At 35.3% G+C, this 11793-nt stretch overlaps 1 protein-coding gene across 1 annotated transcript; it reads right to left on the bottom strand.

Moving 5' to 3' along the window:
* On the bottom strand, window positions 1-11041 carry LOC122835877 (solute carrier family 17 member 9-like). Its single transcript, XM_044125324.1, has 13 exons — window positions 10767-11041; window positions 7050-7247; window positions 6789-6928; window positions 5719-5818; window positions 5508-5632; window positions 5065-5161; window positions 4880-4976; window positions 4709-4796; window positions 4593-4627; window positions 3266-3381; window positions 1644-1699; window positions 813-842; window positions 1-732 (listed from the first exon to the last, which is right to left on the bottom strand). Exons 1-13 carry the CDS (start codon window positions 10883-10885, stop codon window positions 563-565), a joined length of 1371 nt encoding a protein of 456 aa, XP_043981259.1. The 5' UTR covers window positions 10886-11041; the 3' UTR covers window positions 1-562.
* Window positions 11042-11793: the final 752 nt, after the last annotated feature.

Genomic DNA, 11793 nt, shown 5'->3' with positions numbered 1-11793 from the left:
TCTGTTTTTACAGTTTTATTATTTCTACATTATTGATAATGTTTGTTGTTTATTGTAAGGTGTGCAGCTTGACCTCACCAGGTTGGAAAAATAAACTTTAATAAAGTAACACAGACTGCTACAGGAGCTGATTCCTGCCCACAGCCATCAGCAGCTATGACAACTCTTTGAAGAAACTTCATTTATACAAGTTACATCTAATTTCTCTTTGTGATTAATAAAGTTCCTTTTTATTACTGAATTAAATATTTTCAGAAAGTCTTTCCTGCTTCTGCTTTAATTTTGAAACAATGAACAACTTTAATATTAAAGTAAATGTTCTCTTGTGAAAATACAACTTTCTTAAATAAATTATATTTTTAATATTTGTACAAAGCAGCTTAATGTGTTGTTGTTGTGCAGGAAAATAATATTCAGAAAGTTTCTTCATTTCAGCATGTTTACAGACTTAATTGATGTTTTTCTCTGCAACAGAGAAAATATCCTGAGCTTTGATGAACACTAGTATTTTTCTACATATAAAAATAAATATAATAATCTAATTAAAGTAGCTGAGGATGATTTAAACCACGATGAGCTGGCCGTTGTCCTGCAGGTCGACACGTTGAGCGTCTCCAAAGATGAGGAAGACGCCGAGGCCGGTGACGTTTACCAAAGTGACGAGGGAGAAGACGATGGACCACGACAAGGTGACCTCGATCAGGTAACCCGAGAACGACACCAGAACCAGACCTGCTCGACACACAGCAGGCAGAACTCAGAAACACACATTCACGGCCAACATCTGGAAGAGTTCAGGTTTAAATACGCACCCATTAAGGCTCCCATCATGTTCATAAACCCTGAGCCACAGAGAGGGAAGAAGTCCAGCGAAAGGTTTTATTCATTTAGTTTCAAATGGACATGCAAACAAAAGGTTTTTAATGTAAAAGAGTAGTTGGAAGGAAAAAATTCTTATACAGTCTACCACATTTACAATAACAGACATATAAGCTGCATTTCCATTACCAGCATATGCAAAAGTTTGATATTCTGCTAAAGTAAAAACCGTTTTGCAATTGCAGTGTTTCCATTAAACAAGAAATGCAACTAAATTCACACTTGAATAAGATTGTTGACACAATAATTTATTAGAAAACATCCAGCACCATCATCCTCATCAACAGAAACATCCAGATGTTTATCGTGTGACGCAACAAAAGGGTTTTTATTTTCACAAAACACACTAATTACAATACAATTAAAAAAAATCTTCATCCTACCAACAGACCTTTAGAGTTATTAGGAAATGGTCGTGTTTTCATTTAGGCAATTTATGTCAAATTAGGCAATTTTAAGGTACAAACACAAAACAGATAAGCTAAGCCAAATTAATGAGCTAAGATAAGCTAAGCTAACATAAGCTAAGTTAATATAAGTTAAGCTAAAATAAGTTAATATAAGCTATGATAGATAGATAGAAAGCATGTGTTTGTAATGATAAACCACTCTGAGTGAATATCCTCCATGTTCCTTAATAGAATATTATATTTTATAATTATCTTAAAAGTAAAGATTGATTTTCTCCTTTTGATATTTGTTTAACAATCTGCCTAACGAAACCAACCAATAAACGAGAAGAAAGTGTTAAAATGGGGCCTCACCATAGAGCGCTCCAGCGCAGGATGGAGTGAGATCCTGCACATTCACAGACACACCGCTGAAAAATAACACGAAACAACGGCAAACATTAATAAAACTCAAAACATTTATGTAGTGGTTAAAAACATTGCACTTCCTGTTGTTATTTTTGCTTTCTAGATAGATAGATCGATTTTATTACAGACTCAAAGTCCAAATTACACAAAAACGATAAAAGAATAAAAAGTAGAATAAAAAAGTCTCCTAACCATTCAGGAGGCAGTCATACCAATGTCTCCAGAGTACAGATGAGTATTTTACTGCACTATCTTTAACATTAGTCAACAGTAGGATAATTCTATTATTAAACTCATTTGAACGACAAATACATTTATTCATAAGTTTTCTTAAAACAGCCATCAAAGTGCGAACAGATACAAACAGTTCTCTGGCTCTGGACCATCTGGGCTTATTTAACAAAAGTCTCAGTGCATCATTATAAGCCACCTTCAGTCTTTGAAGACTGGCTTTTTTAAAGTTGCACCACAAATGTGGAGTATGTAGTGATGTACGATATGATCTAAACAAGTTCAGTTTCACTTCATCAGAACAGAATCCAAACTTACGGACAAGGATATTTGCCTGAGCGTATAACATTTGGACCGGACGTTAAACGTCTTCGTCATCAGACCGACGGTCTGTCAACACATGACCAAGATATTTTACTTCATTTGAGACATTCAATAAAGTCCCAGACAGTTTGAAATTTGGAAAAACCCTATTTTTGTCCTCTTTAGTGCGACAAATCAAGACGATACTTTTTGATGGATTGACTTTGACATCATGACACTAAGCAGATTCTGGAGACCAGCTGAACTTGGACTAAAAACTACCAGGTCATCAGCATACATTACATGATTTATATTATTTAATGTTCTATGCAGCCAGTTTTACACAGGTTTAGCTGCTTAGAGATCATTCATTTAAAAATTAAACAACATAGGGGATAAAATGCTTCCTTGTCTGACTCCATTGCTGATACTAAAGGATGCAGACACACAGTTGTCTCATTTGACCTGCATAGTTTAACTAGCACGCTAATAGGACAGACATTTTACTGTGTATTTGGGCCCACCAGCTTGGCACAATTTTAAAAATAGTTTTCTATGACTTACACAATCGAAAGCCTTAGTGGCATCTAAAAAACGCAGAAAAACCATTGAATTTTTGCTGTTATAATTATTTTGTAATTCTTTTAGGCCATAAGCACTTTGAAATGCCTTGCTGCTGAAATGTGCTATACAAATAAAGTTTAATTTGATTTAAATACACAAATCAGTGCCATGTTTGGACTCAAACCCAAAATGATTGTCTGTAGACACAAATATCTTTGCAAGTTTTGGCAAAAGAATTAGTTCAAAGATTTTAGACAAACTGTTTCCCCTAGGTAATTTCAGCTTGATAAAAACTGCAAAAAACAAAATCTTACAAAGTATTTTTGGTTCATTTTTTTCTAGTGCAAATGTCTTAATAGACTTGAAATAAGAGAAAACTAACTTGCAAGTAACTTTTCAGCAAGATACATGAGCTTAATATTGATTTTAAAAAGTGCTAGTTTCAGATGACTTCACTTGGTCCCACTTACCCTGCGGTGAAGGTGGTGAAACCGACGGCAGCAGAGATGAAGGCGACAGCAGACGTGAAGGAGACGGATCCAGACAGAGGCAGAATAAACATGCTGGAGAGACCCATGGCACCAAACTGCAGACACACACACACACACACACACAGGCTGATAATAAAAAGGCACAACATTTATCACAGAAGTAACAATTATTTTAATAAAAGATTATTGTTACATTTAATCAGATAAAAAAATGGCACATTCTCCAGATGTTTTAATTCAACCACTTAAGCTTATTTTATACATCAGAAATACATTAAAATATTTAATTCCTTTTGTAAATATTGTTTTTATTGTCCAAAATGCAACAACATATAATTTCTTTAGTGAACGCTTGATTATTTGTAGCAAAGGAAGCATCAACATGTGAACAGCTCATCTCTTTCTGCTTGACTGAACATCAGTACGGAGCATCTGTTTATTTGTTTATTTTATTTTATTTTATTCACAGAAGTTGAACCAGGTTAAGCAAAAACTGCAACTTGAGGAGTTTTGGGTGAAACATATACAGTTTTTTTTTTTAATATAATTTTAAAAGCAAAAAACTTAAACAAATAAATAAATATGGGATCAATTTCAGCATGATAAGTTCGATACTTTAGATTCCCTCTTCAAATTTTATTTTTGTGTCGTAGTTTCTCATCTTTTGTTTTCATTCCCACTTTATTTATTAAGAAACAAATTCACACTATTATTTTTGCGTTTTTTTTGTTTGTTTTTTTTAGTGCATGAGTACGTTCAAGTTAAAACATCAGTATTGTTGTTTCTAAATGAATATGAACTTATTTTCTTTACTTTATTTGAGGTCTGAAATCACTGCATCTTCTTCATTATTTTGACCATTTCTCATTTTCTGCTAATAAAAACTAAATTTCTGCTTGGAATTTCACAGACGTGTTGTCAGTAGTTCATAGAATAAAAGAACAAAGTTAGTTTTACTCATTTACCTATAAAAAGTAAAATCAGAGAAACTGATCATTGTCTTAATTTTTTCCTGAGCTTTAATTCGGAGGAAAAATCACAAAACAACCTAAAGGCCAGAAGTTTGAAGATAAGTCAAACTTAAATAATAAAAAGTACCGGTATCCGTGATACTGGTTCTGTAGTGGCATCGGATCAAAACCAAAATAAGCAGCATCACACACCTCTAAAATAAAATGGAATAAAATAAAATTTGATCTCTCCATTTTTAATTCATTCAGGAACAAAATGCAAACCAGCCCTAATAGATCTGAAACACGTTTCCTTTAATAAAACATGAAAACATTGCAGTAATTTCTACACTTACTTGCATTATTTTTCTCACAGATGCAACTCTGTATCCTGCAGAAAAAGAAAACAAAAACCTGTAAGTCTGATCTCCTCAAAAGACTTTTGGATTCACCACACATTTTGCTTTCGTACCTTTTGCGATGAGAAAATCCGACACAAATCCTCCACCAAGACCTGATGGGATCGCTATTAACCAGGGAACCACGTTGTACACCCAAGGCTGCAAAGCATACCAGAAGATACTGAAATTACTCAAGAGCAGAGATTCATCGGATGCCGTCAGTGAAGTTGTGGAGGAGTTACGGTGGCGTGAGGAAACGATTCCGTGAAGAACATCGGCAGCCATGACAGCAGCGTGTAGGACGTGCTGCAGGTGCACATGTGAGCGAACACCATGGCCCTGAGAGAGAAAACGACCCGCAGAGTGAAGAGAAAATACTCACAATGATTCAACCGTCAAGTAATTTTAAATTATTTCAAAGCTGTACCAAACTGGAGGCTTTTTGAAAAGGTGCAGCCAACGTTTTCTGGACAAACTTGATCGAATTTCGCTCTTTTTTTCCATCTGCTTCACTGTAACGTCGCCTGAGAAACAACATCAAGTATCAGATTTAAACAGAGCGAAACAGACATTTAACAATTCAAATGACCTTTAGGAAAATATTCAGAATAAAATGCTATGACATAAAACTCAACATGTGACTTTATATATGTTTGATACTTTATTTTGATCTATTGGTGTAAAGAGGATAACATGATACAATAAATATTTATTGTATCATGTTATCCTCTTTGTCTGTAAAGTCTCACCAATAAATTTCAGAAAATATAATAAACCAACATATAAACAGAACAACAAAAGAATTAAGTGATTTTAAACATTGATGTCTAAAATATTTTACACATCAAGATGTTGAGGAGCCAGATTTACCTCTTAATAAGAAACACTTCACTGTAACGGCCCAGAGTCCAGCCAGGAAACCAGTACAGTAGAACATGCTTTCCCAGCCGTACCAGTCCAGCATCACGGACCCCATTCCACCCGCCAACAACGTGCTGAAAGAAACAAGGGAAATTATTGCTTATCAGTAGAAAATGCGTGTTTAGATGTAAAGTAATGTATACGTGTGTGCAGAACATACCCAAGATGGCTGCCGCTGTGCAAGGTGCTCATCAAGAACCCTCGCTCAGCCTCCACAACGCGCCGGGAGCACAGGCTGGCCAAAGACGGGAAGAACACACCTGCAAAGAACCAAGCGAACTCACTGCAAAAACAAAATCCTACCAAGTATTTCTGGTGCACTTGAAATAAGACAAAACTAACTTAAAACTACCATTTCAGCATGATATAGGAAATTATTTTTAGTAAATAATAACTCCTTAATAAGGATGAAAAAATAGTAGTTCCACTTTTATATTATTCACTTTGCAGCGCTCCATCAGAGTTTGCCCTGAGCAGCTACATCCATTTAGATGCTAAATCTGATTGTTACTAAATGGTCATTAGGCCTGTTTCATCATGTCAGGAGTACAACGGTGTATGAGGGCCGTTGTAGAGAATGTCCCTAATATGGCACCAAAAAACTCAGAAATGCTGAGAATAATCTCAGAAATTTGTGTTTGAAAAGACGATAACTTGCTGGAAAAAAAAACTTGAAAATGTTTAGATTAATTTCAGAAATTTTTTTAGAAAGAAATTTAAATTTCTGAGTTTGAAAAGCTAAAGAAACTTCAACATTTTGACACTGATCTCAGAAATGTTCTAGAAAAAGCAAGGAATTTTGTGCATCTGAAAAAACTCAGAAATGTTGAGATTAGTGAAATTTTGAAAAGCTAAAAACTAGCCAAAAATAAAACTTTTACATTTTTTAGATTAATCTCAGAAATTGTTTAGAAAATAAAATAAATTTCTGAGTCTCAAAAGTCAATTTTTTATTGTTTTGGAGATTTTCTGAGTGTCCATAGTTGAATATTTTTGACTTTCCAAACTCAGAAAAGTGAAGTGAAGCCTCAGAAATTCCAAAAGCTCAAAATTTGATTTATTTTTTTTTTTTTTTGGTGGGAATCTATTACTCTTTTTTCCCCTATACAATGGCCCTAATGTCGTAAAGGTGCCTGCACATGACTTTTGCACTGAATAATACCTAAACACATGAATTGTCATGCTTCTGTTGGTTCTTATTTGCTCAGAGAAACCGCTGTCTATACCAACCCTGGAGTAGACCCATGAGGATTCTGGCCCCCGTCATCAGAGCCAGGGTGTGGGGGCCCAAATGGGCCAGCACCGGAGTCCCAGCGGTGATCAGAGCCCATGAGGCTGCAGAGAAGAACAGGACGCGCTCTCCCCCCACTCTGCAGAGCAGCAAATAACACCAGAGGCAAATGCTGAAACTTTAAGCCTCACTTTAACATAAACAGACTGCGGACATTGTTGAAGTGAAGCCATCCGTGTTTCTGTGAATGAATCGCTTACTTGTCGCTGGCATGTCCTCCCAGGATCTGGGTGAAACAGTATCCCCAGAAGAAGCCGCCCAGGACGAGACCGGAGTCGATTTTACTCCAGTGGAAAGTGGCGGCCATTGAGACGGCACAGACCGACGTGGTCATCCGAGCGCAGTACAGCAGGCAGGTGCCCAGAAACAGCATCACCGTCCATTTTCTAGCCAGGGGTCTGCAAACAACTGCTGCTTAATGACGTAATAAAATTAATTAATAAGTTAATTTAACGCTGATTGGTCTGTTTGACAAGCGCCCATTTTCTTACAAACTTGAGTTTTCTCTCTGGCATATTACGACCGTTATATCAACGGTCATAACATAGTATGCTAACGCATATAATATGCTAACGCTGTTCTGTCATACAGCACTTGAATTGAATGAGCGCTATTGAGGAGGAACTTATGGAGCTTTTTGAGTTTTTATATTTCATAACAACCGAATAAAGCGCATTTAGCATCCCACACCAGACTCAGGACCGTCTCTACTTCCGCTATTTTTGTTTCTACATCAACGACTCCGCTTAAAATGACCAGCGGCGCCCTCTGTCGGATTGCGGCCAAACTACAACACTGAAAGAATGTCTACTGGGACATTAACGTTATTAGTTAATCGACTGGAACTCATTTTAATCACCTAAAAAATTAATTCCTGCATTATATATAATTTACTCTTCATTGATTCTTTCTTACATATCCTATTGTGTGAAAATGTGGGGTTCCACACATAATTATCAATATATTTCAAAAACGAGTCAGAAGTGGACAGACAAATCCACTGTTTATTAACTCTTCTATCAGGAAATTTTTATGACTTGATTCATTATAAAAAAAATAATGCAAATAATGTTTAGAGCAAAATTAGGTTTACGGCTCCCTTGGGTGCAGAGGTTCTTTACATTATATGACTTGCAATATGTTTTTAAATGTATAAAAAACAAGGTCAAAAAAATGAGAGTTGTCAGAAATAAACTATAAAATTATTCAAGCATGGACTTACAAGCAAGTAGTTTATTTTAGGTTTTTTAAAAATTCAAAGATTTTTATTGAGTGCAAATATCTTTATATTGTTACTATATCAGATTATGTTATTTTGTGTTCCTGCTTAGTGATGCCTATATGAAAATTATGTGTTTTGGGTTTTTTGTATATATTACAGTGATTATGAAGAGGTAGATTAGTTCAGTTTGATGTGTAGGACAGACATAAATATAAAGCTTGTGCTTCTGCCTGTATCTTTTCAGTCAAACTATTTAAACTAGTGTTTTGAAGTGTGGATGGCAAATTATTTGATGACTGACTGAATATATAAGTAATAAATAAAATTCAACCAATATGCATTATAATTTTCACTGGCCTGGAAAATAAGGCCAGTGAAGCATGATTCATAAAACTAGGAGATAAACTTAAATTAAAACAAAATGTAGAGTAAACCCTGGGAAAACACAGACACACAAGACAGAGACAGTGCTCATTTTCTGGTAATCATAATTATTTTATTTAGCACCTTTAGGGTCTATTTATGAGCATTTTGTTAAAAAAAGTTTAAAAAAAAGCATAAACATGATTTAGGCACAAAAATCCAGAAAAAAATCAAATTCAAATTTGAACAATTAACATCCTGGAACTTGACACTTAGAAGCAGGAAGACGGTGCTTCATGTTTGTCAGTACTTTGAATGAGATGCAAATATCTACAGCTCTTACTGGTGAAGTCTCAGATGGAGCTCAGCATCACAGCCAGGGATCTCATTACTAACTAGAGCTGCTACTAACTATTATTTTACTGTTATTCAAACAATTCCTTTGGCGTACACTTGATCATTTGTATCAGCTAAAATAAATACTTCTAATCTCAACGTGAGAAAAGCTCCAGGCAAGTGGAAAGTTTTTAAGACAGCGCTCACTGTTCCTAGGAGTTCACATCAAACCAAACACAGAAGACAAACACAGCTGACAAACTGCCAAGCACGGCAGCAGAGGAATAATGGCCTGGGCCTGGGATGACTCAGTGACCTCATGGAGTCAACCAGGAACTGCTCACTATACCTGTTGTTCTTGATTCCACTGAAATTACTCTGAATGTGTTTCGGCCATCTGTTGAACAGCTGAAACTTGGCCAAAATTAAAAAATGCAACAGAATAATCATCCCAAACGGCAGCAAATCTGCAACAATTTTCACTTTATTTATAAACAAATCTCTGCGTTGGAGGTTCAGATGTTCAAATAATGCACAGCAATGTGTGTCGTTTACAACTTCTGCTGTAGCCTATATTTTTTCTAAATAATGTGTAAATTTTCCCTGAAGTTAGATCTCACTAAACCTCAAGATGTTTACATGAGACCAAAATAGAAATATTTGGCCAAACAGCTTCACAATTAGAGCTTTTCAGAACAAACACCTCACCTATAATTATATTGTTTTCCATGTCTTTTTGGTCAGTTGATTAGTTTAAATTGACAATATGGTTTACTTTAGGGTCGTGATGAACTGCTGGAGATGTAAATAACCAGATTGATTTGATGATATCCTGATTTGTATAAAACAAAAAAGTGAGAAAAGTCAGCTAAAATGTCGACTAAATCTTTTGCATTCAAATTTTACAGCCTCATGTGAGAGTTGTGTGTGTTTTATTTAACCAAAGATTAACCAGATACAGACACACACCTGCAGTCTTTGTTAAAGTTTCATTAGTTTTATAATGAAAATATAATATTTTGCCTGATCTTGATATTTTGCAATTATATTATAAAAGTTATTGTCATTCTGGTCCTTGAAATTATTTTGTTTCTTCAGCTTGTTATAAAAAGTAGGTATTCATTTTTCAAAGTCATATTTTCACCATTTTATTCCTACATTTATAAATGACAGCATTCCAAACTAAATATTTAACTCACAAACTAAGTATTTAGTTTGTGAAATACAATATAATTGTACATTAAATCCATTTTTGTAATTTGTAAAGGGACTGCAGATGTGAATTAGCTTTTGGTAAACAGTGTAGCATCAAAAGTGACATTTATGAGTACATTGTCCCTTTTGAGATGCCGGTCATTACCAGCTTTCAAACTTAAATATTTATTTAGGAAGCAAATATTTAGCTCCCAAATAAAGGCTTAAGTCTAAATATTAAGCTTGAAGACAAATTAAACATTTATTTAGAAATTAAATATTTAGTTACAAAACTATTTAGCTTAGTTTAGAGCTCTGACATTTATAAATGTAAGAATAAAATGGTGACTTTGAGAAATGAATGCCACCATTTTTATGACAGGTTAAATAAACCAAATTATTGTTGTTTTTTTCCCTTTTTTTACTAACGTTTTTTAGTTTTTTTTACCAATACGTTTTTACTCTTACTCCCACCTCTGTCTGCGGCTGATAGTTGGTTGTTTCTGTGATGCAAACTTCCAGTTTAACCCTCATGAAGTGGGTTATTGGCACATCCTTGTTTGCTGCCGCTTTGACAGAAATGATTTCCTCATACTCTGTTGTTTTTAATGAGGCGTTTTTACTTAAAAATTTCAAAATTGATCAGTTTCTTGCTTTACCTCAACGTGGCAATCTGAATATTTTTTAGGAGGATCTTGAACTTACAGAACAAGTGGAAGCTTGTGAGATAAATGTTTTGCGCCACAGAGAAAAAACTTCTTCGCTTTCATTAAACCTGATTCAACAAAGTTTTCAATCTCACCTGGACCACAGGTTCTGGTTCTCCAACTCTCCCGCCGGTTCTTCTGGTCTATAGATGTTAAGATCCAGAGGAGAAGCCTTCAAATTCCTGATCTGACCGGCGGTGTGGTTTTCAGCCATTCACCCAGCACCGGTATCTTCTCTCCGCTGCAGTCTGTGAAGCTCTTCCGTTCTGCCAGTTGGGCTTCCTCATATCCACTGACACAAACCGGCTGAACTAACCCGACTTGTTGACGCTGGTGTCTGTCAGCAACTAGAAGCCGTTTCCATTCCTGACAGTCGATGTGTAAGTGCTGCTTTCACTGGGAGACACATTTGCATGTTGACTGTCTATATAAGGACAGAGGTGTGTCTTCTTGTTTGTCTTCTACTTCTTTTTTTTAATCTTCATATGAGAACAGTGGAACTTGTCTTGTGAGTTTCTTGCACACTCACTTGATGATTTTCTGCTTACAGCCAATGACAGACAACATTTAAGATCAGAATTACATCTGACAAGTAAAATGACATTTTTAATTAAGAAATATGAGTCATTTTTCTACTTTAAATCTGACAAATGACCCTCATTTTTGAGCATATATTTTAATTTACCGATCATATGTTCCTCCTCCTTTGTATTATGTTCTTCTATTTTTTTTAAATGGGGGCTAAAGGCTGCAGTTTTCCCACATGTTTTTCCTTCACTCAACTTTCTGTTAATGTGCTTGAAAACAGGCAAGCAGCTTTTTAGTTATGTGGCTGTATAAACAGGAAGTCAGTGACTGACTGCTTTGCAACTATTAAGTCAGCAGCATTTGCATGATTGTGTACTTCTGTGTCAAACGTATTTCATAATACTGTAAAAAAAATTTTGAAAAGGTGAATTTTGTGTGAGCAAACATGAGCGGGGCTGGAAATCATAAGATTTTTTTATCTTCTGTCTGCTCCTTTTGGAACAATATTGCATGTCAGTTGGCACGATTATTTGTCTTATTATTATTTTTTATCTGTTTCTACTTTTCATCTGTTCGAAATACATAAATTAACAC

The sequence above is a fragment of the Gambusia affinis genome, linkage group LG01, assembly GCF_019740435.1.
Source record: "Gambusia affinis linkage group LG01, SWU_Gaff_1.0, whole genome shotgun sequence".
Classification (NCBI taxonomy): Eukaryota; Metazoa; Chordata; class Actinopteri; order Cyprinodontiformes; family Poeciliidae; genus Gambusia; species Gambusia affinis.
Note: the sequence above shows the minus strand (reverse complement) of the source record. Positions and strands in the feature narration are given on the sequence as shown.